General features: G+C 37.3%; 3 protein-coding genes and 1 pseudogene across 4 annotated transcripts; all 4 read right to left on the reverse strand.

Annotated features, from left to right (window-relative positions):
• Positions 1–30: 30 nt before the first annotated feature.
• On the reverse strand, positions 31–14,368 carry gnl3l (G protein nucleolar 3 like). The gene is given in 23 exon segments (XM_084100503.1): positions 31–2,822; positions 2,954–3,101; positions 4,058–4,133; positions 4,226–4,282; positions 4,388–4,499; positions 5,478–5,573; positions 6,469–6,693; positions 7,585–7,812; positions 7,816–7,820; positions 9,970–10,144; positions 10,295–10,458; positions 10,578–10,714; positions 11,097–11,240; positions 11,242–11,517; positions 11,609–11,696; positions 11,787–11,931; positions 12,752–12,855; positions 12,955–13,090; positions 13,206–13,289; positions 13,382–13,498; positions 13,639–13,746; positions 14,169–14,209; positions 14,309–14,368. Coding segments are annotated over 23 exon segments (3,123 nt in total). The 5' UTR covers positions 14,322–14,368; the 3' UTR covers positions 31–2,378.
• Positions 14,369–16,250: 1,882 nt separating this feature from the next.
• Positions 16,251–17,668, reverse strand: LOC311074590 (red-sensitive opsin-2-like; annotated as a pseudogene). Its single transcript has 6 exons — positions 17,569–17,668; positions 17,228–17,500; positions 16,979–17,145; positions 16,764–16,919; positions 16,438–16,673; positions 16,251–16,349 (listed from the first exon to the last, which is right to left on the reverse strand). The product of its transcript is annotated as a red-sensitive opsin-2-like (transcript).
• Positions 17,669–18,925: 1,257 nt separating this feature from the next.
• Positions 18,926–21,628, reverse strand: LOC311074260 (red-sensitive opsin-1). Its single transcript, XM_084100734.1, has 6 exons — positions 21,327–21,628; positions 20,619–20,915; positions 20,360–20,528; positions 20,021–20,186; positions 19,699–19,938; positions 18,926–19,600 (listed from the first exon to the last, which is right to left on the reverse strand). Exons 1-6 carry the CDS (start codon positions 21,427–21,429, stop codon positions 19,502–19,504), a joined length of 1,074 nt encoding a protein of 357 aa, XP_083956860.1. The 5' UTR covers positions 21,430–21,628; the 3' UTR covers positions 18,926–19,501.
• A 2,431-nt stretch (positions 21,629–24,059) lies between these two features.
• opn1sw2 (opsin 1 (cone pigments), short-wave-sensitive 2) lies at positions 24,060–26,597 on the reverse strand. The gene is made up of 5 exons (XM_084100735.1): positions 25,919–26,597; positions 25,593–25,761; positions 25,262–25,427; positions 24,530–24,769; positions 24,060–24,393 (listed from the first exon to the last, which is right to left on the reverse strand). The coding sequence occupies exons 1-5, from the start codon at positions 26,289–26,291 to the stop codon at positions 24,286–24,288; spliced, it is 1,056 nt and encodes a 351-aa protein (XP_083956861.1). The 5' UTR covers positions 26,292–26,597; the 3' UTR covers positions 24,060–24,285.
• Between the last annotated feature and the right edge of the window lie 602 nt (positions 26,598–27,199).

Raw genomic sequence — 27,199 nt, forward strand, 5'->3', positions numbered from 1 at the left:
AAGACGGCAATAAACAGGGAAGCTGAAATACAACTGGCAATTCGGTTTTAATGAGTAGAAATATGTCTTTAGACACACACCAATGCTTATTTCTAAGGACTGTACTGTCATCACATTTTTATTGCTTTGTGACTTCACATAAATCATTTCAAACATTCAAGTTTTGAAATATATTTTACAAGTCTATGCTTTTAGCTTTAAATCATATAGTTTTATATCATACATTCATTTGAATTGCTGCAGAACTCACAGAGAACAACTTCTAAAAATGTAAAGACTCATCTGTATTAATTTCTCTATATTTACAAATCAAACAAATGACTTTTGTTCCTTGAAGCTAAAGGCACAGTCTGATCAGAGAAGAAACTTAATTTGGCTTTGACCGGCAATACGCTCAATGTCATGTTTCTGAGCACATCTACAGAACATTTACATTCGCAGGTAGGTGTATGTTTAGCTGCATCTAACAAAATGCTGATTTAGATCTATTGCTTAAAGAAGCACTTTAGGCAGAGGTAGCTTGTGAAGTTTTACACCTGAAAAGCTATTTGTGCATGATGTTTATGTGGCTTGTTTCCTTATATACATTCCAAAAATCTGTAACACTTTGCGCATAATTCATTAACTTAATGCGTCAGGTATCAAGAAGTAACAATGAACACTTTTTACAACATCAATTAATTGAGGTTAAATGTTAATTTATAAATATACTACTGTACATTGAAAAATCAAGTTTGTTCATAATTTATTCAGCATAAAATCTTTAAATATATTATTTTAAAATGTATTAGAATTGGTAGAAATTAACTTCTAGTATAACTAGAATTTGTTTGATACTGTTTTTTATGATACCTGACGTATTAATGGCAAATAATTTTTTGAAAATATATATATATATTTTTAGGAAGTAATACTTTACAATAAGGTTCCATTAGTTATAGGCTAATGCATTAACTACAATAAGCAATATATTTATTACAGCATTTATTCATCTTTGAACGTTAGTTAAAAAAATATAACTGGTAATTTATAGTTTATGTCAGCTCAGATCCATCAAATAATATTAACAGATACCACTTTTGACTTTAATAACATATCGGTAAATGTTGAAATTAACATGAACTAAGATTAATAAATGCTTTATTAATTGCAAGTTCATGTTAACTAATGAACCAACTAATGTTAACAAACTGAACCTTATTGTAAAGTGTTACCAAATGAATTTTACCTTTTTCTAAAGTGTCACCAAAGAAAAAACATGTATGAACACCAGCACCGTCACAAATTTGTTTAGCAATGTAACATTGAAAAAGGTCAAATTAACTAAGCTCAAAAGGAAGTGTTGTAAACAAACAAATAAAAAGTAGAAATTTCAAACCAGTTAGTAGTAAATATGCAAGTACTTAGCTGAAAGTAAAGCCAGCAACGTGTTAAAAAATAGACTTTTCTGATATAAGCAGTAAATATTGCTTGAACATTTTCATCAACAATATAAATAATGAGTTCTTGCAATTAAACACAACTCCGAAACATCCCTTTGGTATGGTAAGTGACTATAAAGTGACTACTACACTCCAAAAACATATATATGTGCACTTGCATGCTCTGAATGCAGAGTCTAATAACACATCTATCACATTAATAAATGTCACATGATTTACCCTTATGGCAGCTGAAGGCTAAAGGAAGGCTTAGAAAGGCTAAAACGTCCTACATTTTAGCTACAAAAAGGCTAAACGGTTTGGGTGCGTTTCAGACTTGGTATAAACATTTGGGAGTGTTGCAATCACTGACTGCCAATGAAACGCTGTAATACTACAGTTACATTTTTAAATGAACTGCCTTGAATCAAAGAGAACAACAACACGGAGTGTTCTTTAAAGGGATAGTCCACCAAACAATGAAAAATCCATCAAAATTTCTGCAGAACACAAAAGAAGATATTTTGAAGAAAGTTGGTAACCAAACTGCTTTGGTGACCATCGACTTCAACACAACAGACTAGAGCTGCATGATTCTGGATAAATTGAGAATCACAATTTTGTTTGTTTAAAATAAAGATCATGATTGCCCCACGATTCTAAACAGACAACTAAACAAAATAACTTCTGATAAAATGTTAATTGCTGCGGTCTTTATAAAAATGTTTAATTCATTTGAATGAATGATTCATAAAGACCACTTGATCCATTACTAATCGTGCAGCTCTAACTGAGACATTTAGCAAAATATCTTCTTTATGTTCTACAGAAGAAAGAAAGTCATACAGGCTTGGACTAAATGACAGAATTTTTTAGAACTCACTGTCCCTTTAAAAACATTCCACGTCGTCCCAAATGAGGAAAAGCACAGAAACATACATAGAGTGGTCAGTTCTGTCACAAGTCATCCTCCATGTTTACACTACTATCGTGGCTGCTTGTCTTGGAGGCTCCAGGGGAAAAGAGCACATCTGAAGACCTGACAGTGGGCATCGTGCAGCTGTCATCCATCAGAATGTCACTGAGACCCACGTCAGAGTAGAGATCAGAGGCCGTAGGGTCGTCCAGATCTGCAAAGCTAAAGGTATCCAGATCGAGAGGGCCGCTTACTGCCGCAGCAGCCGGGGAGCCGGAGGGAGGTATGTTGAGGAAGGGAGAGGGGGAAGTCTGTGCCAATGCAGCATCCATGCTGAGGTGGCTCTGAGATTGGCCTTCCCCGACGCCAGGCTGCATGGACTGGTTCGCCTGTAGTAGATGTTGCTGAAGGAAGGAAGCATCTGCGCTCAGGCCTTGTGACACAGCTGTGCTGAGGCCATGGTGACGAGCTTGCATCTCTAATTCCTGCGTGCAACAAACAGAAGGGCGGTGTTAGAGTCTATCTTTTCACAGGTTTTAACATAATAAAGAAGTGGAACAAGTTAAGTGTTAAATGGGAATGTTTTTTTGGTACAGACAGGAAACGTTTCACATACCTGTATGCGGAGCAGCAGGGCCTGGTTGGATTGTTCCATTTTCTTTTGCCTCATCTCAATCTCTTTGGCCCTCTGTTGCTCTTTCTGCAGTTTTCTTATATAATCAACAGAAGCCTTTAAAATGGTTCCCTTGTTCCAACGCATCTCCCTGCCATTTCAACCAGACAGGAGATAAATATTATGCATACACACACACACACGTTCCAAAGTTTTGAGTCAGTAAGATTTTTTTCTTAGGAAATGTATTATGCTCACCAAGACTGCAATTATTCGATCAAGCATACAGTAAAAACAGTAATATCCTGAAATTACAATTACTGTTTTCTATTTGAATATATTATAAAATGTAACTTTTTTTCTGTGATGGCAAAGCTTAATCTTCAGCAGCCATTACTTTATATGCTGATTTGGTGCACAAGAAACATTTCTTAATATTATTAATGTTGAAAAGCTATGATGCTTATCATTTCTGGACAAATTTTTTCAAGATTCTTTGATGAATATTAAGTTCATATGAACAGTTTATATTTGGAATAGAAATACATTGTAACATTATAACATTATGTATTTAATATAACATTATGTCTTTACTGTCACTTTGTTCAATAAAAGTATTAATTTCTTTCAGGAAAATAAAGACTGACCCAAACTTATACAATAGTTTATAACATCACTATGATGTGCCATAATATACATTGCAGTGGCTCAACTAATAACAATTTAAGAGAACTACATTTTCTTTTAGTTTTGGCATTTATAATTGTCTTCAAAACTAATTTCAAGCATAAGCCTTTAGATCAGGGATAGGCAACTCCGGTCCTGGAGGGCCACTGTCCTGCAGAGTTTAGCTTCAGCCCTGATAAAAACTCACCTGCCTGTATCCATCTAGTAATCCTGAAAACACTGATTGCCTTGTTCAGGTGTGTTTAATTAGGGTTGGAGCTAAACTCTGCAGGACAGTGGTCCTCCAGGACCGGAGTTGCCTATCCCTGCTTTAGATCAAAAGGTTTTTAAGATCATAAAAAAAATAAAAAATACAAAAATGTGTGTGCTTTCTTTAAAAAAGGTGCCACAAAGCTTAAGGTTTCAAGGAAAGAAACTTACGGATCACTGGATTTTGGTATCATAGCCCCTAATTCCTTTATTCTGTCATTTATGTTGAATCTTCTCCGCCTTTCAACTACACAAGGCAATACACAGATTTGTGCTGAGTCATGTAATGATACGGTAAACAAACAATACACAACTGGAGCATGTGTCTTTTGAACTCACTGAGATTGTGATTATCTTTCTTCTGCCTCTCCTTCATGAAAGCTCTGGCATCTGTGTCTGACAATAAACAGCCATTATGACTACTACACAATACTGTAGATTCATAACACAACAAACAGTTGAAACCAATGGAACACAGAAGGCTGTTGAGTAAAACATTACCAGAAAATTCCCTTTTGATGTTGGGCAGATCTGCTGGACAGGAATTGCTGACGGTGATGTTGGGGGTTGCCATGCCAGGACTGCTATAGACATCCAGAAGGTTACCTGGCAGCTAAGACAACAACGGAGAAGAGAAATCAAATCAAAACCCTTCAAAACACTGAGCTGTACCAGGAAACATATTTTGGTCAGCCTAAAACACATTGATTAAAATCAAAATTTGCTTTCCCATCAAGTATACTATTGTTTAAGAACATGAATTTAAATAAACTTTGCAAGGAACATTGATGTGCTACAAATCTTGCCATTTTATTATTCAAAGTAAATGTAGTGCCATTATTCTGGACGTGAATACATTATTACATCCAAATTGAATTACTGAACTATTCATATTATTCACACATTGAGGAAAAAACAACAATTTGCAGACAAATGAATCATCATAATCAACATTAATTCAAATTATTTTATTTTATTATGCAATTTTCTTCTGATATTATAATGAAATATATATTAATAAATTATACTAAAATTATTTTCATTTTAAAACAGCAGAATCAAAACAGATTTCTTTAAGAATAAAGACTAAGAAATGGCTAGTAATTCAAGAATAAGATTTTACCTTTCTTTTTCTTTCATGCTCCTGCAGTAAAACTAAAATCCTCATTTTACGTCAACTCACTTTTTTCTCTTCCCTCCAGAAAATAAATAAAGGAAAATCCTTCTCCAGTCGTTTCTAGAGTTCTTTCTATCTTGTGCCATGCTCTGTACAGTCCGTTCACAGTCCTTTTTGTACCCTCCCTGTTAATTCCTGCCTGGCAGGTGTTAGTTAAGTGTCAGCAGTGAATGTTTATGTCGATTGCCGAGGTGCATCCCCATTTATCGCCTCCCTCATAAGTGCAGTGGTTAGCATTCACTCTTAAAAGGGGTGGCGACATTTGCGTTCAGGAAATGATCTCTCCGTAGCTTTCAGAATGGCTTGTGGCGGTTTACCACAAATATAAATGGGGTTCAAAGAGCCTTTTATTCAGAACATTGCCGTAATGTTATGGATGTGTTCATCAATAATGAAGATCATCGCTCAGCTTACCGTGTTCGGGAGTTGTAGGCCAGAATCTATCAGTGACATGATGTCATCATTGAAGCTGGACTCAAGGCTGATGATGTCGTCGATTACATCATCCATCTGAGGGGATGCAGTCAAGGTTTAGAATGAGTACTGTCTTATTGCATATCTAATCGCTTTAGAAAAAGTGAGTTATAAACATGTATGTATTTAGGGAACCAATGAACTGTATTCTTACAAGGTTGTGTTTTGTGGGCGATCTAAAGCAGAAGTGCTGTATGGAGTGAAAGAGGGGTGCAGATATAATTAAGCTGCTGGTGTGGTATTTTGCAGTTAAATGCGACACAAAACTAGAGAGAGGGCAAGTTGAACAGAGAAAGGTAAACATGTTCACGTGTCAAAAGAGTGGCACACAGTAAAAACATAATTGGGAAACACTTTATTTGAAGGTGTCCTTGTTACAGTATAATTATATGCACAAGTACTGAGTAATGTTAATAACAACGTACTTACGATGGAATTAGGGTTAGGATTAGGGCTAGTTGTAATTATGCATAATTTACGACAACTATTATTAATAGATTTAGTTTTAGTTAACAATTACAAACAATAAGATGGTTGAGTGTGATCCAAAACAAGGAAATCCTCATGCGAGTAATGGCGATACTTCCAGCAACTTTATTTCCACCCCTTGACGATCTGACACGTATGTATAAACCTTGTTAATCTCACAGTAATTATGAGTGAATGGAAGTTGAAGAAATTAAATCCAGGCAACGTGCCAATTTGACGTTGGATGACATGTCAACTAGCTAGCTAGTTAGCCTAGCGCTAACAGCTGGATGGTGCCAAAACAACCACTGCATGTGTTCAGAGATTACAATATAAAGCTTACAAAATGTTTATCATAAATTGGCGTTTAGACCCAGAATCTGCCCTACCTAAATTTACGGTCAGGAGCCGCTACTGTTTAGATATAAATAAATATATCAGTGTATATTTAGATGTGCTTTACCTCTTCTTTGTTGGAGCCCAGGTTAAGATGTGCCATTGGGCTATTGGGAGCACTGCTTGCAGAAGGGCCCATCTCCGGAGCAGAGTTTGACTGCGGGACGGGGGATACACCAAGAGTTTGTGTGGCAACTTTATTGCCTAGCGTGGTGGACAAGTACTGCTTCACTTGCTGCCTCTGAGCCTGCTGGATGTGGTATTTAGTTGGGTTCTCAAGATGAGTTTGCACCTACAGCAAAACAAAAGTCAAAACACTGGGTCAATGGTCATGTAAAGACATCAGTGACATTTCATTCTCTACAATACGTTTCACTCCGTGTATTAGTCATGAGGAGAGAAATTTTGTCACTTTATATAAAAAAAGGGAACTCACACTTACTTATGTTGACTCTACATTTTATGCATGTGACATCAAAACAAAATTTTAGTGGACTGCAGAATGCCTTATTTTTGAAAATGTCTGTAATATTTAAAAATGATCATGTGGTATTTAAAAATAATTACATTTAGGTTGAGTATTTAAAGCCACACCGCGGACTTTGTGACCTAAAGAGTTGACGCATACGAGTTATTTTAAATGATTCCTCAGGCCAATATACAGCGTTTGACACCATTAATGCTCCGAGCGGGGCTGCCCTCTTGAAATACCGCCTATGTAAGTTTGGAGAAGACGGACCGTCGTTGGCCAGGTCATGTGACCTGGAGAACGTATCGCTTTACGGCCATCACGTGACCTTAGGCTCTGATATACTCATGGAGCAGACTTTTGCGACAGTGCTGCGGCGCTTGTGGCCTCTAGGGGCGCTAGACGTGAAAGTTACAGGTCTAGCGCCCCTAGCGCCCGCAAAAGTTCCGCGGTGTGGCTTTAAGTAACTTTTACACTCTTAAATTTAAGCATTTATTCCACATTTTTTATACCAAAGAGTTTCTTTTGCAATGTTTATTTTCATTTTCTAACTATTTATTTATTTATTTTGGTCAAGCTTCAAACTTTCAGCTAATTATGTCACGGTTACTAGACATGTAGACATCAGTTAGGATGCTACTCTAGTGCACAGTAGTAGAACGTTTTTTCGACCGAGAGAGACTTCTTTAAGGCTCATAAGAAGGTCCGACCCACCTTCAGAACCTCCACCGGTACTTGAGCTGGAGGAGGGCGGGCACCCATGGGTGGCACCGTGACAGAGATGGCGGGAGTGGAATCTGTAGGGCGAAGCTGAGCGACAGACGCCTGCTGCTGCACCTCCCTCCTTTCCTGCTCCTGCGCCTGCTCCCGCATCAGCTGTTGCCGTAGCAACACTCGGGATGACATGGCTACGCTGATTCCACGGGTCAAGTATGAGAAGAATTAACAAGCTGCAATGGTGAAAGCATCAAGATAAAGTTGGTAATGATGCTACAGGATCAGCAGTATAAAAGGAAATAACAGGGATGATCACTTCTCTTTTTTGGACAATGAAGACTTGAGGAACAGGGAAATTTTACTCATCTGAGTCATCACTCACATAGTTGCATTTAAAGAGAAATATAATACTCTACCAAAGCACAATCAGCAAATACATTAAACTCTCAGACTTTTTAAGCAGAAAGAAGTTCATTTATATTATAAATATTCATAATATTATAAATACAGTATTGTTAAAGGCTATAACACTAACCATTTAACTCATATAAAACATACGCAACAATATGAAATGACAGAGACAAGTGAAATATTTTTTTAATTTACAAGAAAACATGTCTGACCAAACACTACTGCTTAACAATTAAGATGAATCCGTAATATCTCATAGGATTTAAATCTGCAGCTCTATCATGGGGAAGTACAGAATTTACCAGATGACAGCTAACCAAAATAAAAGTTTTTAGGGGGGGATTTGCCTTTAAGATTGTCCCTCTAAATATCAACAAAATATCAGACACAAACACTAATCTGAACGTATTCCTTTAGCTATAAATGGACAAAAACACTTTTTAAATTATGATAGTGCAGTTAGCTCTGGTGTGAGTTATGTAATAGTTTGCTATAGGTCGGGATTAGCCGAAGTTGAGCAAGTTCGTTAACATTAACCAAATTAACTTGTGTATTAGTTATTTACAACAGTAAGCAACTGTAACTGCATATGACAATTCCTAAAGCGCAATTAACAAACCCGGAATGGTTGTTTTTAGCACCATCCAGCTGTTAGCGCTAGGCTAACTAGCTAGCTAGTTGACATGTCATCCAACGTCAAATTGGCACGTTGCCTTGATTTAATTTCTTCAATTTCCATTCACTCATAATTACTGTGAGATTAATAACAAGGCTTATACATACGTGTCAGATCGTCAAGGGGTGGAAATAAAGTTAGTTGAGTTACCAGGCTGGTGTTAGCAGAAGTACAGCGAGTTTGCTGGAAGTATCGCCATTACTCGCATGAGGATTTCCTTGTTTTGGACAGACTGAGCCTCATCTCTCCCCATCCATCACACTCAACTATCTTATTGTTTACTAAAACCTAAATCTATTAATAATAGTTGAAGTTAATTAAAATAAAGATGAAATAAAATACAATTAAAATATGTCATGTAAAACTTAATTTAATTAGAAAATTAGATTTTTTTTTAAAGTATTTTAAGATGAACTACTAAAATTACTAAAACTAAAATTTTAAAAAAAATTAACAATATATAGACAAAACTAATAAAAATGACTTAAAAAAAAAAGATCATTCAACATATTAATAATAACTATTATAATATTATATAATTAATAAATAAAAATTTCCCCCCACAAGAACACGGCTATGTACACGTGTACATCTAAGTTTTAAAAGCTTAAAGAATTTTTATAACAATTTTTACAGCACCAGACAAAAGTTGAAACACCTATTCTCTTTTACAATATTATTCTAAACTGTGGAAAATAGTAATAAAGTTATGTATGCAAAATATTTATGCATGTATTCATGTTTTTATTTTATGCATTTATGTATAATTTTGTTAAAGCAAGTAGCCATGCTTTAAAGTATAGCCTGCTCTTCCTTCACAATCTGGTTTGACTATTACTTATAAAAGTGAATAAACTGGTACCAGGACTTTGAGAAAGTTGTCACAGTAACTAAAACATTTTGATTTTCTGATTTATGGGTAGAAAGGAGGTCAATAATAGTCATAGAAGTCTAGTAGAGTTATTCTTCTCAGTCAGAGAAAAGATGATTTATTTGCATATTTTAAATTGTAGATCATTTAAATATACAAATATATTAGTATTTCTAAGGAGAAAGTAGAATGAACTCCCAGAGCATCTTGGTTTAATGCTCATCGCATCAGCTGTCAGAGAAGGAGAAATTTAAAGCTGAGGTAAGAGAATCTGAAAGTTTGGTGCCGAGTTTATCTACGAAAGAAGAAAAAAAGAGAAGTGATGTTATAATACATAGTTTTAAAGCAGTGTGCTCAGCTTGTAATACATGTATGCACAGGGATCACTCGTGGATGAATTTATTCCAAACAAAGAGGGTCTTACCAGCTCTCTTTTGCTGCTTCTTTCTTTTTTTGTTGGCAGCCAAGAGGGCCTGACCTTGCAGGAGTGGGTCCACATCCAGAATGTCTTTTAGGTCCACTGGCTTTGGGCCTACAGCTTCAATTGCACCACTACTTTTTGTCTTGGGAACCTTGAGCTCAACGGTCATCGGTCCAAACTTAATAGAAGAATTATAATTGAAAGTCAAAAATGAGATCCGAGTCTTAAAACACACCATAACAAATCGCCACCAAACCAACCTGAATGATGAATATATGTGTATGTAAAATTATCTTGAATTAGGAACTGAACCATGTAATGGATGTACCTCTGGGTCCTCATCTGCATCCATTGATTCAACCGTGTCTTGAAGTTCAGGGTCCTCTGATGGTTTGTCCATTTGCAGTTCTGTTATATCTTCTCCTTGACCGCCTTCTGTCAATCCAGATGTAGCCATACAGAACCCCATCTGTGCATCAGATGTGCCACACTCTAAATTGTAAAAAAATAATAATAAAATAATAATAATAATGGCAAATGTGTAATGTGTGGTTATAAAACTTATATAAAATATGTTATGTCTATTTCATTAATAGTATAGCCAGAGTTACCAGCCATTGCCTCCAGATTTCCCTTCTCCAGTTCATCCCAGTCAAATGCTTTGCCCATCTCAGCTACAATCTCAGCACTGACATGCGTGGGCAGCGTGTGAGTCTCAGGAGGATGTGTGAAGTAGCTGATACGACCCCTGTACAAGACAGAGAAAGACTTCTAAATGTACTTTACACTACAGATGACTGTTTTTGACCAACAAGTAACTTGATATCACATTTTCTTATTTACATTAAGTTGAACCTTAAAGGGACTTTCTTCTGTGAAACACAAAAGAAGATATTTTGAAAAATGTCTGTGGGTTTTTTTTACCATAAAATGAAAGCCAATTTTGGACCCCATTCACTTTCATTGTATGTGCAAACAATTTAAACATTCTTCAAAATATTATTTATTTTTTCTACCACAGAAGACAGGTGAACAAGGTGAGTAAATGACAGAATTTTTATTTTTGGGTAAACGATTTTTAAAAGGTCAACACGTAACTGACGTTAAATTCACCGGGACTATAACCTCACCCTGTCCAATCCATAAGAACACTCTTGGCAGCTTTGTCGGAGTCAGGAAGCCCTCCTTTCCTCAGCTTGCCTTGACGACGGGCAAGTAAGGCCAGGAACTCATGTACTGTCTGGAAGTCTGGAATTCCATAATGATCCATAATCTACACAAGAAAGATTAAAAACCAACTGGCTCTCAATCATATGTAACACTGTGATTCCATATTCAATTAAACTGAAGTTCTTGAAATATAAGTTGCAAACCTGTATTTTATTGCAGCGCCTCAATATGGCTTCAACAGGTGGAATTGGGTCCACCAGCTGCTCAATCTTCACACAGTTCCGAAGGATCATGGCAGCATCACTGGTTGAGGTTGCCATTACAATACCAGGGCAATCTAAAAGTTTGATATGTTTGTCTAGATGGACCTCCTGTAAACACCTGAAAAACACATTGATTCGAGGGAAAGGCAGCTTAGAATGCTAGAAAAATTTACTTTATATTTACACAAAAAAAAAACTTATTAGCATACTTGGTAACTCCAGGTGTAGCTCCAACATTACATGCACGAGCACGCTTCAAGCTGTTAATTAAACTGCTTTTCCCCACATTCGGAAAACCTGAAACATTTCGGTAACTTTTATAGACTTTTATAGACATTTACGACAGAATTTTTTTTTGTACATATCATATTGCAGAAAACATCTTACCAACCACTCCTACAGTTATGGCCGTTTTTATATCTTGGTTCCGGCAGTAGTTTCCTAATAGTTTCATTAAACAATCCGCCCCGACACACGCACTGCTTTCGAGCAGCTCTTGAGTAGCCTGGGTCACAGGCACACGACTGCGTTTCTGTGGAAGTCAGACAACAGAAAAAAAGTTACTGTAACACTATATAATAAATAGGTCACAGTAATAAAAAAAATTATATTTGCTGAGTCTGATAATAAAATACATCTCCATTCATAGTTTGCACATGATGTCAAACCTTTACAGGACCGCCCACCTGGAGAGCAAAACAAGACTTTCCTCCATGCTTGCCAGTCATTTTTACCAGGATTGTACTAAGTACAGTGATATTAAAATACCAAATTCAATATACACCTTAATAATCATGCATACTATGCACGGGCAAGCAGATGAACAAAGACCTTAAACACAACATGCAGTTACTTGTTAAAGGGATACTCCACTTTTTTTGGAAATAGGCTCATTTTACAACTCCCCCATAGTTAAACAGTTGAGTCTTACCGTTTTCGAATCCATTCAGACGAACTCCGGTACCACTTTTAGCATAGCTTAGCATAGATCATTGAATCGGACAGGACCATTAGCATCTCTCTCAAAAAAATGACCAAAGAGTTTCGATATTTTTCCTATTTAAAACTTGACTCTTCTATAGTTACATCGTGTGCTAAGACCGACGGAAAATGTAAAGTTGCGATTTTAGTGATTGAAACACTGCAGCAGGTGTTGTTTATGGATCACAAGTGGCCAAAACTTGCATTTTGTTCACACATTTTTGTTTCTTTCGTTTGAGAGGTGATCTAAATATTCGTGGCTTGAAACAGATGGAAATTTTGACAGGCCTGTGTTTCAGTTCTATGGATGCTTTGCCCTCCTGGTTTCTGCGCCGGTCATGTGATTGAAAACTATGAATTGTAGCTCTCACCAAATTTTTGTTCTGCTGCTGAGTGGAGGATTTGAAAGCCACAGTAGGAAACTCATTGCGAAGATACTTGATCCATTTTTCCACAATATCCTTAGACACCAAATCTTGAGGTGGACAAAGTCGTAAAAAAAAAAAAAAAAAAACAGTTTTTTGTCTGTTGCAGAATGAAGTTTTCAGTTGGACATGCAAAAATTCTCTCTTACCAATTTTATTTAGAACGAGTACAATTTTTTTGTTGGTTCCACTTTGGACAACAGCCTGTTCAACCTGTGGACAGCGGCAGCCTAAGGGATCTCTGGCATCCATAACCTCTAAAATAACATCTGCTGCCTCTATTACCTAATATAAAAAGAGACAAAAGAAGTAAATTGTCATTAAGAAATGGCCAATAGAGGTTCATCTTTAAGGGGAAGTATAATGGGTTATCACAACATGCCAATACAGGAAATAGTACCTTTTTAAATTCTCTGCAGTATGCCTTTCTTGAGTTCTCCGTTTCAAAGTTTGCATGCTTCTCCAGGTTTTGCATTTGATTTTCCTGCATTCATTGCATTAACAATAAAGAGTTATTAAGACAAAGGTGCAGATCTACAATTTTGTCTTCAATAGTAAAATGTCATAGACACCAACCCTCTGTTCAAACTCTCTTTGTCGTAACTGGATGTCTTTCTGGAAACTGTCCAGACTTCTCCTTTTCATCATCTCTTTATCTCTTGACAACCTCTGTCTCTCCTGTTGCTCCTCCAACTAGAAAAAAGTTGACACAAACTGCACATTAACATTTGTTGTGATATACATCAATATATAAATAAAGGTAAACTTATATGTTACTCAGATCTGGAAATGTGGAACATATTTAGAAAAGGTAGTACAGATCCCTTCCTCACCCTCTGTTTTCGGAGTTCAGCTTGTCTCTGACTGTGTTCTTTGAAGCTGCGCATATTGGGTACGCCAGGATCTTTCTTCCCTCCTTGAGACTGCTGTCCATCCTTGGACTTTAGAGAAGACAGTCAACATACACTGCCAGTCAAAAGCTGGGGCACTGAAATTATGTTTCTCATTATCTTAAATTCTTCATAAAGTTGGTCCAAAATGTGCAGAGCTGTAATCTAGGCAAAAAGTGTCACGTTGAAGCTCAAATATAAGATAGTTTTGATTTGTTTATCTTTCTGATAACCATGCCACTGATGATAAACAACATAATTCCCACAATTCCATTATAGTGATGTTTCATAGTGCTGATTATTTAAAATGTGTAAATAATAACAGTGAATGAGTAGGAGTGTCCAAACATTTGACTGGTAGTATTTCTTGTTCTGGTACACGTAGACATACAGTAAGCATGTCATCTTAACTTCAACAGAACTAAAGGGAACATTGATTTGACTGTAGTTAGCATGTAGGCTAGATTACGCACCTTTTTACCGCTAAACCCCAGCCGTTTCGCTCGTTTTTGCTCTGTAACATGGTTAAAGTAATTAATTAAAATGACCATTATGTCAGCACTTTTTTAAATGCTCTATAAGTGAAAAAAGACTCAAATGTACATATACTCACTTGCTTTGGACATAACTCCACGTGTGAATGGTTTAAAGCGCAAGTGAAGACAGCGACAAACTCTCGTCTTTCAAAATAAAAGTCTAAGTGAGAACCCGTCCCGCAGCGTCATGTACTGTGTATGGTGGCACACAATGCTGCCGTAAACTTAGTAGTAAAACATGACTTTAGAAATTACGTCGTTAAAGCGAGACGTTTAACTTTTAATAAAGACTTTTAACTGTAATTTATTGCAATGTGCAATAAAGCCTTGAATTCCATTCATAGTCAATGAGAATGTTGAGAAAGCATTGAACAATTGTATTGTCCTGGTATGGACCTATATAATTCGATGTCCAAAATGAAGTCCTGAAGTCTACTCTCTGGTAGATTTGTTATAGAATAGAATAGAATAGAATAGAATAGAATAGAATAGAATAGAATAGAATAGAATAGAATAGACATCAGTATTTTTTATGATTCACACTTTTTATTGTTTTTCCTTCAAACTGACAAAACAGTACATTCCATTTTTACAAATATAGGTGTTTTATCAACCCCCTCCCCCATTACAGACTCATCAAACACGTGTAGCCTAAGACATTTGCCTAGCTAGCCTATATGTAGATTGCTAGAGTAAATCCACAAAAACCAACACTTGAGTAAAATAAACTTGCAAAAACCAATAAAATAATACTGTGGAAAAAGTTATTCAACAAATATGCTAAAAATTCACATCAGTAATATACACATTGAATAAAATGTCATATATCTTAAGATGCTATAGAAGAGAGGTGGTAATTTAATAATAATACAAAGCTTTACAAAAGGGTTTCAGGTGTACCTTATGGCCAATCTTTTATTTGTTTTATTCGTTCGTTTATTATTCGTTTTATTTGTTTGAATTTTTTATTTGTTTTATTCTTTAAAATGAGCATAAGCTTTTCTATTAAAAAGGTGCATTATTGTTCACGTAAATATGACAGCATGTCTTTACAATTATCTTACCCTGAACCATAGTCAAGTAAGATAATTACCACAGTCACGTAACCCCTCTACACTCACATGAATGCCCTCATATACACACTCAACAGTGTTTTAACCTAATGAGTTTCGTCATATAAGCTTCCTAGCAAAAGTCTTGACTTTACTGGGCAGGCTAGGTGAAATCCTCTATCCGCTTGATGTGGAATTGAGCTTATATGAGATTACAAGATGTTACCATGGCTTCATGTGCTCTATCCTTTATAAAACCCTTGCAAGACACATTTTTGGAAATTCTATTGGATTTCCAATTCTACGAATCTTCTGGAAACATATACGTGCAGTTATGTTTTTGTTTTTTTGTGTTTTTTTTTAGAAAGTGATCTATCCTTGTCTTGTTCTTCTCATCTGCCCATCAACTTTACATTGGTTTTCAGTGGTGCATTTTAACAGTGGGCTGAAATAATCAAGATTCTAAAATGGGGAAATAAACAATGCATTGACTGACCTCTATTTACAATTTGTGAACAGTGTCGACAACTGAAAGCAAATACTTCAATGTTTCATTTTCCTGCATGATTTATGTTCTTCAGAAAACAATGAAACAATATAACATAAACATTTATTTTTTCTTCTTTTTTTAAATTTGCAAAGCTCTATGACAACAACAATAATTGTTTTTACATTATTGATTAGACCTGTTTTTGAATATATATGACATCTTACAGCATATTTGCATATGAGAAATTGAAAGATTATGAAAGATTTGAGTGACATTCAAACATCATTGCATTGCAAATAAATCTTTTTAGGTCTTGCTAAATGATGTTTAGTTTGAGTTCAACATTTCCCAGGACAGTAAAAGTTTCTTTCAGAAGACTTTTAGCAACATTTGTAGTCAAGACTATTTCAATTATGAGTCCAGTTCTCAGAAACCTGTTTTCTCTTGTTCGGTATAGAGCTATAAATGACATGAGGTTTAAGACGGAGCCACAGAAGACCCTTCTGTTTTGGATGTGGACACTTCAGATCCATCATCAACTTTCTTTCCAAAGAGCTGCATGAGCAAAGACAGTTTCTGATTGTTGACCTACCAAAAGCGGTTTAAAGTAACTAAAGAATAAGCCACCTACACATTTGAGTATGCCCATTCAATGCAATATTACCTGTCAGTTCATGAAGACGTAAATGATGGGGTTGTAGATGGTGGCGCTCTTGGCAAGGCAGGCAAGGCTGCTGCCAGTGGATGGAAGGAATAGCCTGGGTTTGCGGCTGCAAAGCAGGCGAAGGAAGCATAAGGACCCCAGCAAAGGCAGAAAGCAATGATCATGACAACCACCATTCTGGACACTTCCTTCTCAGCTTTCTGTGTGGATTCAGAATCTTTCTGTTGCTGGGCGACCTGCCAGAGACGATCGAAAACAAGCTCAGTTCTCCGTAGCAAACACAGTGAAAAATTTCCCTGTAAAGATTTCATAAAAGATTAGCTTACAGCATGAATGGCCAAGTATACGGCAATGTAGCAGAATGATGATGGAAAAAGGGAAGATACAACAGGTGACAACTAGGACAATCATGGAAACCAGGGTCCTCGCTTCCTCCAAATACATCAGGACCGCAGGAGGTCTTCAGACCATGAGGCCAGTATCTTCAGAGGAGGGAAGATTTTCTTTATATATGACAAAACTATGATATTTCAGTCCTTACCTGCTCCAGCCAAATATGGGAGGTGTGCACCAGACAGCAATCCAAACCCAGCAGAAGATGTTACCACGAGATGCCCATTTACCATCAAACTTGACATTTCCAAATGGTTTGCAGACGACCACCCATCTCTCCCAAGAGATGAGTCAAAGACCACAGACCAGCGATACCTGTTGATTGTTAGATATCATTAAAAAAGTTTTGGTCCAAATAATTTGCATATTTATTTGCTTCCTTTGGGCAGTAACTTACCACATACAGACACAGTGTAGCCCTCAAAGACACACATGGGATGTCCGAGGATAAAGTAGCCGAAAACCTGGTTGATCAACAGAGTCTCTGCTAGATCAACTATAGCTAGGTTGACCAAAATCCAGTTGAGAGGGTGACGGAGCTTCTTGAATTTGGCCGTGGCGACTAGCACATTGGTGAAGGTCGAGGTGACCACCACGAAAAACATCCAGACTGTTGCGAGGTTGCACACCCATCGAGGGCCAATATGGTAGTTGGGTCCCTCAAAGGGATCTGAGAACAGATGAGATATTATTATACAATTTTCCTCTTCTACAGCTGTGTTCCTGAAGATAAAATACCCCTTGTGTTATTGCTGTTGGTATAAACGAAAACAGACTCCCTTGTTGTGTCGTCCCCTCGTCGTCTGGCAGCATACACCACATTGGCCCACTCTGACATTTTGTAAACCCTGGATGTCAAAATATTGAGATTTATTTACAAATACCTATTTCTATGTGACCAAAAATAGTAAATGTTGCAGTGGTTGTACCTGTCACAGGATTCTTCTCTCCCAGAGTTGGTGGTTGGTTCCTCCTTTGCCTCTTATTTCTCCGTTTGTGGTAGAAATTGGAACTAATAAACTGGCAGACGGTGTCAGAGGCATTTTATACCAGCTCATCGCCATAAAGTCTTTCTGACTTGAAGCGAATCAAGGCTAGCTGGGAGGTACAGCTGTCTCGCATAACAGGAAGTGCCCCCAAATCTGCATAGTATGGGCATTAACTTCTGTTCATGACCTTACACGATGAAAGCACACATCCATGCATACATTAGCCCCCAAGCACACGGAGGCACATGGATACTCAGATTCAAAAAGGTGAGACTTCGATTTGAGGTTAATCTTCCTTAGAGAAGCAGTGCTTTTAGTGTCACATTCCAGTTGAATTTGCTTAGCTCCCCCAGGCTTAAATGGAGGAATTGCACTTGACCTGCTCCTCTTATTTGCAGACTTCTAAGTAACTTTTAAGCTTTAAATCCTTTCTAGCACAAAAAACAAAACAAAACATTGAATTGAAGGTTATTTTCCTTAAAGTGGATTTTTGTCTGGGTGTCTTAGGGATTTCAGTGCAATTTCTTTATTTGTACTTTCTATTAAATGAAATCTAGGGAAAGTGTACAAAAGTGAAGTTAGGGACACATTTTTAACAAGATCATGGATCCTTTTCACATTTCCAGGTTAGGAATTAATGCAGAAGTAGGCCTAAACTATAGCAGGATAAATGTCTGTAGAGGTATGTGGGATACCACAGCAAATATTATTTTTCCATTCCCATTTGCTTCAGCAAAAAAAGAAAAAATAAAAACGACTATTGCATTTCCAAGATTTTCTAAAAGAGAAAAAACATATAGAGAGATGGATTATGGCAGTCAGAAGCGATAAGGATGTCATATTTTTAGTCACTCATTTAGCAGCTGTATTAGTAACCTCCTTGTTGTGTTAGGAGGTAATGCCAGGAGAATATAATAAAGTAAAGCAATAAAAATGCACATAAAATAAAAAAAATTAAGTTTCTGTATATGAAAATGATATGCGAAAATACATATCTGTGAAAGGGACCATATCTTGAATATTTCAATTGCTGCCCTATGGAGACCCACAATGAAATCATTTCAGAGAGATGTGCATGTGTAATAAAAGACACTGAGAACAGAACATTTATTTTGCTGCTTTTTTTTTTTTATTTTCATCAAAGAAAAAAATAGAACCATATTACATGCTGTACATGGGCAGGCCTCTATCTATCAAACACATTTTTTTGTCATTTTTGTTTTCTTGCAAGATGGCTACAAAATTAAGATTACAGAGATATTATTACATTGCCACTGAACAGCAATTCAGCAGAAATTGTACATTACAATGAGGCGATTACTTTTTGCTGTTAGTTAAACCACGCTGAGTGTCACATTCCCACAAAGCAGTGCTATATATAGGCATACAACCTTCTGATTAGTCAGTGGATGGAGTATCATGGACAAATGATTGTGTGACAAATTAATACCATAAAAACTGTAACATCATTCCGGTAGATCTTAAGCCACGGGGCCGTTGAAAAAGTAATGTGTTAACACACAGTGCCATGCAACAAGGTATTCCCCATCACTCCGAGGGAAATATCTGGAAGCAAAGTTGTTGAGATATGTTGAGGGTAAACAAGGAATATAAAAAGTCCCATTTTCATCTTTTTTCCCATGTCTGACTCAAGACCATTGCTCTGAGATCTGGTGTGCAATTTATGCAGGAGCCACAGAGGACACTTCTGTCTTGGATGTAGACACCTCAGACCCATCATCCACCTTCTTTCCAAAGAGCTGCATGATGCATACGCGGAACTGTGAAGAAAGAGAAATCAAGATTATTTTGCAAAGATTCACGCAAAGTTTTCTCATTGTGCTCAAGGTTTGAGCTTTGTTAAACAGCATTGACTTACTTGTCGGTTCATGAAGACATAAATTATGGGGTTGTAGATGGTGGCGCTCTTGGCAAAGTAGGCAGGCATGGCTGCTGCCAGTGGATGGAAGGCATAGCCTGGGTTTGCAGCTGCAAAGCAGGCGAAGAACGTATAAGGACCCCAGCAAAAACAGTAGGCAAAGATCATGACAACCACCATTCTGGACACTTCCTTCTCAGCTTTCTGTGTGGACTCAGAATCCTTCTGTTGCTGTGCGACCTGTTGGAAAGAAATGATAGATGCTTAGTGCCTTTTTAGAAACTGGAATAAACTTTTGAAAGCAGTCAAGGAGACAACTTACAGCATGAATGGCCAAGTACACAGCGATGTAGCAGAGAACAATGACGGCCAGAGGGATGAAACAACAGGTGATCATTAGGACAATCATGTAGGACTGGACACCGGGGTCCTCGCTTCCACTGAAGACATCAGGGCCGCAGGAGGTCTTCAGACCGTGAGGCCAGTATCTGAAAAATAATGGATTTGAAAGATCCACATTTATGCTTGTGTGGAACTTATTTGTTGGTCTTACCACCCAAAGAATTAAATGATTTCATGATGAATTACTAAGATATAAATGTATGTAGCTGTCAAATGCCTTCATTACTTATTGATCATTTAATAAGTAGGCTAATTTTACCTGCTCCAGCCAAATATGGGAGGTGCACACCAGAAAGCAGACCAAACCCAGCAGAAGATGATGCCACCAGATGCCCATTTACCATCAAACTTGACATTTCCAAATGGCTTGCAGACGACCACCCATCTCTCCCAAGAGATGACAGTCAAAGACCACAGACCAGCGATACCTGTTGATTGTTAGATATCATTAAAAAACTCACAAAGTTTTGGTCAAAATAATTTGCATATTTATTTGCTCCCTATGGGCAGTAACTTACCACATGTAGCCACAGTGTAGCCCTCAAAGACACACATGGGATGTCCGAGGATAAAGTAGCCGAAAAACTGGTTGGTCACACTGATGGTGCTGGCCAACAGAGTCTCTGCTAGATCAGCTATAGCTAGGTTGACCAAAATCCAGTTGAGAGGGTGACGGAGCTTCTTGAATTTGGCCGTGGCCACCAGCACCAGGCCATTGGTGAAGGTCGAGGCAACGACCACGAATAACATCCAGCATGTTGAGAGGTTGTACACCCATCGAGGGGCAATGTGGTAGTTGGGTCCCTCAAAGGGATCTGGAAATGAGAAATAAAGAGCAGTAATATTATCATCTTGAAGGAGTTCTCACCTGAAGCCTTTGTAACCAACTCTCATTATTCTGATGCTCCATATTCATCAGTCTGAAATTGTTATCTGGCTATGTTACTTCTGGCCAAAATGCATAGAGAGCGCTAAGGTCAAAAGACCACACATTTGAAGTTTAAGAGTAAGACTGCCAAAATTTTCAGTCCTATTACACTGTCACTATTGCGGAAGCTTTAAAAGCTCACAAAGATGTTCACATAGCTTTATCATTCTAACAGAATAGCTACGATTGAACAATTTCCCATACATTTTTTGTCAACATATTCAATGCACACAACCTACCTATTTAAACCTACTCAAATTACAATTTAAAATAAATAGAAGAAATTTTAAAAGCTCACCTTTGGTGTTATTGCTGTTGGTATATGTGAACATTGATTCTCTCGTCGTATCATCTCCCTTTCGCCTGGCTGCGAACATCACGTCTCCCCATTGCTCTGCCATTTTTGGAGCTTGTTATATAGCCCAAACCTGTAGTTCCTTAGCTGCTGTAAAGGTCTGGGCCTTTGTGCTTTTACTACCTTCTGTCTCTGGCCGACTCACACCGACAGACTTTGGGCTCTTATCAAAGTGCTTTTATATGCAAAAAAAGAGGATGCCCTGGCTTACAGGGTGGAGAATTGTTGAGGTCAAAACAGGTATCAGGAGCAGAACAAAAACTCATTCATTAGGCTTACTGGAGACCTAAGCTACTGTTCCTTCCTAGGATTGTTGAAGCCATCACAGGTAAACCAAAACATAGCGTGGTGGTGACCTTTGGCAAGACCAAGACAAGAGTGATTATAAGGTGACGGCCCTTTGATGCTTTCTACAGTTTTAATTTTAGGTCACTGACCTCTTTGTGTTGTCCATGACTGAAGCTTCTTGTGCAGTATTACTGTACAGCACACTTTTATTAAAGAGGCATGAGATCATTATTGCAAAAAAAGCAACAAACAAATCCATTGTCATTCTCTGAAATAGCACCAGATTAAAGTGCTCTGGCTCCTTTGTTGGTGCTCCGTACAACAAGAGCAGCATATAAGAAACATTCCATATGGGATTTTAAGTTGAAATTTAAATTTCAATAATAAAAGGTATAAAAGGTACAAAAACTGTTTCTGAGGCGGTACTCTTTCGAAAGGTACCAATATGTACCATTTGAGTACTAATATGAACCTTTAAGATGGTATGCATTGCTTAGGTGTAAATAAGGTACAAAGGTGTACCTTTTGAAAGGGTACCGGCCCAGTGACAGCTTTTGTACCTTTTTTTCTGAGAGTGCACACACAAAACATTGCAGCAGAAAAAGTTGTTTTTGTTATAATCTTTTATCTCTATCAATTAAAGAGGCTTTTTTTCATATTTCAAAAGATTTCATGACATTTCAAAACTCCTAATTTTATCAAACGTAAATAATGACAAAACGACTGCATAACTTGTCTAAAGAGTATTTTATAAAGGACATAAAAAAAATTTTGTTTATATCAATTTCATTGTAAACACCGTGCCACACAGTTCATGCCCAAAAACGCTTAATCATTCATATTATCTCATGTCCAATTACAACAAATGTAACACAGTTTCAATCATCAGTATGTGCAGGGTAACTGTAAGTCAGACATCTAGGTTACGGTCCAAGTCCAAATCAGCTTATTGGGACAACTGGGGTACCCAGGTACCCTCATGAGATCCTAATTAGTATTGACAAGGATGCAGCCCAAACCTTCCTAATCCCAATGGATTGATGGTTCAGTTTAGGGAAAGCAGGGTTTATCTTAAAATCTTGATGAGGTCAGTTTTAATCTCTCCCTGTTTCTGACGATAGGCGTTTTCTTTTCTTTTTTCAGCCATCGGCTTCTCCATCTACTGTGGCAAAGTGGAGCAGGAGGAAGTGAACGCTAGAACGTGAACAGACCAAACCAGGGTGAGGATGGAGCCAACACGAAGACGAGAGCAGTCTGTACACTTTTTTACTCTATCAGTTGTTTCCTTTTCATTCTTAAAATTGCAGAGAATTGTACTGATATGTATGTGTTTAACCAAACAAGTATTTGTTTGTTTTGATCTTTTACACTTCCCTTTAAAGTGAAAGCTAATCGAAATAAATTGAAGTTTAATAGACTATTGGAATTAATGTACGCTTTGCGGGATTGAGAGTCAAGGGTCACTATAGTGTTTTTTGTTGCTATTTCACAGTGTAAATCCCAGATATTCAGAGATGTAGTTGAAAAGGATGTTTTTCAGAAACAGATGGATCAGAAAGTATCAAGGGACAGCACTCAGTCAGTCCTATGTCTGGAATTCCGCTAGTTCTGAACTATTCGTGATTGGCAAAAGTTCACTACTAGCAGAACTCGGATATACAACTGAATTCTCAACGAAAGCTCAAGATAATAGTTTGGTCTCACATGGTCTGCCATTGGACAACTGCTATATTCATGGTATTTAGTACTGAACGTTTATTTAACAATTTTTACATGTTTGAATGGAATTAATCCATATAATAGATGTTAGTCTAACATGGGCAAAACTTTGCTTTCACTGCTCATTGTTTCTCTAACATCATTTGTGGTTTAATTTCTAGATTAACTATATTGATATTGTTCTTGAATTTATTGTGTTAGGCTAGGTTGGAAATTACAAAAGCTAATTTCATATTCTTTCTTTGCACTTGAAAGTGAACTACTTATTGGATGAAGTACAAGAAGAAGTTAAGGTAAGTAAGCAAGTAATACATTTCCTCTGTATTTCTAAAGAGACATTGAAAACTACTGCACATAAATTCTCATTATTATTTTTTAGTGAATTTATAAAAATGATTAATTATTAGCAGTTTTGCATAATAGATAATACTCTGTTTGACTTTGCTTTTCAGACCATCCCTGGATGTATTACTCCATTACTCATAACTGAAGGGCTACGGACTTGATTACAATCAGATATGAGATGCATCTCTGTTTTTTAGTTGTTGTAAAATGGTGTGCTCTCTACAACAGTCCATTTAAAACAGGAAGAAATAAGACCAATGTAATATAATTAATATAAACTTGTACGTCACAATTCATGAACTGATATATTTAACACCACAACTCTTTCTTTCTTTCTTTGCATTTATTGTACATTTTTTTATGATAACAATGAACTTCTACTCATTCTACTTGTTCAGCAAGCCAAGACCAAGTTACAAAAATGTTGACATTAAAAGCAAAAATTCCTAGTGGGTCTATGTTTATTATTTACAATCAATGAAAAATAAATGTTCACTGCCATGCAGAAGAGTGGTTCTGTACGCAGGATGAGGTTACATTAAGAATGGGTTTATTTCTCTGGTGCAACAGAGGAGACCTGGGTGACCTGAGATGAAGAAGAAGCCTCATCTTCCTCAATATTCTTCCCACAGACCATCTTCATCATACAGGAACGGAACTGGGTTTCAAAAGAAATGAGTAGCACATATTATTTGAAGTGATTAGTTATGCCATATGAACATGGCATTTAGTACTGTAGGCTTATGGGAACAAACTTCAACAATACAACTCCAAATGTACACATAATACTATACCTGTTTGTTCATTAAGACGTAGATGACAGGATTGTACACTGTAGAGGATTTAGAAAGGACGGATGGTATGGTTGCCATTCTCAGGTCAAATGGTTCACCACGGTTGGCAACTACCCAGAGAGAAAAGGAAGCATATGGTCCCCAGCAGACCAAGAAGCCGAACACCATCACCACCACCATCTTTGTCACCTCCCTCTCTGCCTTCTGGGTTGAAGCTGAATCTGCTTGAGCTTTGGCTGCCTGGTAGGACAAACAAGGGATTTTAGAGCAACGGGCAACATGACCACAGTAAACCATTCATAGTCTCCATCTAGTGGACAGGGATGTGCATCCCAATGTGGCAGAGCAATGAAACACATTTATCATTTATTTATGTAAAAAAGAAATAAATAATAAATCATATTTTATCAGTTGTGTTAGGATTTGGACCAATTAAGTAAAAATTTTAGTGTGAAGCTTACCTTCAAAACAAAAAAAGTGTGCATTTAATTTTATCATTTGAAATGTTCACTTTCCTATCTAGTTTTCAGATCAAAATAAAGAACAGGAATTAACTTAATATGTAAAATAATATGGTTTTGTGGTTTTAATATGTATTTAATATATATTAACTGCCATCTCAGAACCACACTACAGGGTGAAAGGGATGATCCGAATTAGCCAGGTTTTGGTGCTGGAAATGAGATTACTTGAAATATCAACACTGTATGTTTGCTTAAAATTTGTACTTACTAATTTGAGTGTGATGAGCAGCTGACCATAACAGAACACGATGGTGCCGAAAGGAACCGCAAAGCAGAAGCAGAACAAAAACATGACATAGGATTCGTTGTTGTATTTGTTGTTAGTCGTATACCAGTCAGGTCCACAAGAGCACTGCAAACCTTCAGGGATGTACCTGTAAAACAAATCTCAGTGAGGTTGATGGGATAGACAACTCTGCACAATTCAATCAGAGTACTTCACTCAGGGACTTGAACAAGTTGTACAGGAGTGGAAAAAAAAGGTGTTAGGCATTGATTTTTGGCATTGTGTCTTCCTCAGTGTGAGCAGTGGGACTTACCGGCTCCATCCAAACAGTGGAGGGAGTGAAGCTGCTAATGCAAAACACCAAGGAATTATGCAGCCAATCATGGCATGATGGGTCTTGAAGGTAAAGTTCCCAAGGGGTTTGCAAATGACCAGCCACCTTTCAAGTGCCACCACAGCAAGAGACCACAAACTCACCATTCCTGCAACAACAGGAAAAAAAAATGGAAAAAGGGTTTGGTGAAACCATCTCAAATCAGAATGTAAGAATAAGTTCTGCTTAATTTTTTATCTATTAACTACAGTGAACTATAACAGACTAACACAGGAGCATTAAAATTATGTGGATGCATGTTATACCTCCAAGTGTTGAAGCGAAGCCCTCAAGTACACATCCTGTCGGCCCGAAGATAAAGTACCTATTCAAGAAGGAGTAGAATGCTAGAGATAAACCAAAAAGGGACACCCACAGGTTTGAAACGGCAAGGTTCACAAGAATATAGTTAAGGTGAGATCTGAGTTTCTTGTATTGAATTGTGCAAACAATGGTAAGCGCGTTGATTGCAGTCCCTGCGACGAAAAGGAAGAACGTATAGGCAGCCATGGCCATGAACACGCCTTTGTGACCCAGGTGGTCCTGGGGGACCAGGAAAGGACTGTAAGCAGAAATATTGTTGACATCCAAAGGGATGGGGATGTAGAAGTGCTCTTGAAACTCGTGTACTGCCTTCATCTTGCTTGAAACTGGCAACCACTCCACCGAGAACGCTGTAACACCTTAAAGCTTCAATCAATTGCGTTATTTCCTTCTGTAGATTACTGCAGCATCGCAAAAAGAGTCAAACCCGTATCGATGTAAATTCTCTCTTCGTTGAACACCAGATGAAGGCTCCCTCAAACTACTGTCAAGTGATCCCTCTTTTATAGGGATCCAAAAGATACCATTTTGCTCCTCCCAAATGGTCTTGATGGAAGGATTTGAGATTTGTTGTCATCTACCAAACACACAGGCTCTTGTGCAGGCACACAAATACATGACAAACAGATTCAACACATGCAAAACTACATTTGTGCAGTGCAAGAACACAATTCACTTAATCTCATTTCCAGCACCAAAACCTGGCTAATTCGGATCATCCCTTACACCCTGTACTGTGGTTCTGTGTTAGAGATGGCAGTTAATCTGCCGCCCAGAGCAGATAAAGCAGCTAATCACTCGTTAACCCCTCTTTAATCTGCTTCCCACCGTATTATCTCCAGCTTTGAGCCTGGAATCATGGCCTTTGTGAAAAGCCTTAAATACTTGACAGCTGGATTGTCCTTGACACTCGTCTGTGTTCTTGTGTCAGAGCCGAGAAAGGGACTATTGGACCTGAAATGTTCACAACTTAGTGATGAACATCTTGTATGGACAAATGATAAAATAATCATGAATTTGAGTTAGCAAATTACATTAAGCTAAACTCCAAAACAGAAGCAAAAAAAGAGGTCACTGCTAAATGCTGTGAAAAAAACAAGCTTGTCAAGCAACTAAATCGCACATAATTATAATTTTTTTAATAACGTTTAAAGAATTCAATTGTATTGATCAGCAGCATAGCCTACATTTTCAACATTTGGTTTTGTCATTAACAAAAAAGC

Source organism: Abramis brama (genome assembly GCF_963993115.1).
Source record: "Abramis brama genome assembly, chromosome: 23".
Taxonomy (NCBI): Eukaryota; Metazoa; Chordata; class Actinopteri; order Cypriniformes; family Leuciscidae; genus Abramis; species Abramis brama.

Bases quoted from the DNA above. Each gene is read 5' to 3' on its own strand.
- opn1sw2 (XM_084100735.1), bottom strand. From the start codon at position 26,291: ATGAAGGCAGTACACGAGTTTCAAGAGCACTTCTACATCCCCATCCCT. The intron at 25,428-25,592 runs GTAAGTCCCACT...TTTGTTTTACAG, and splicing joins CCACTGTTTGGATGGAGCCG to GTACATCCCTGAAGGTTTGC. The intron at 24,394-24,529 runs GTATAGTATTAT...TTTGAAACCCAG, and splicing joins ACGTCTTAATGAACAAACAG to TTCCGTTCCTGTATGATGAA.
- LOC311074260 (XM_084100734.1), bottom strand. From the start codon at position 21,429: ATGGCAGAGCAATGGGGAGACGTGATGTTCGCAGCCAGGCGAAAGGGA. The intron at 20,916-21,326 runs GTGAGCTTTTAA...TCTCATTTCCAG, and splicing joins CAACAGCAATAACACCAAAG to ATCCCTTTGAGGGACCCAAC. The intron at 20,187-20,359 runs GTAAAATTAGCC...ATTATTTTTCAG, and splicing joins CCCATATTTGGCTGGAGCAG to ATACTGGCCTCACGGTCTGA.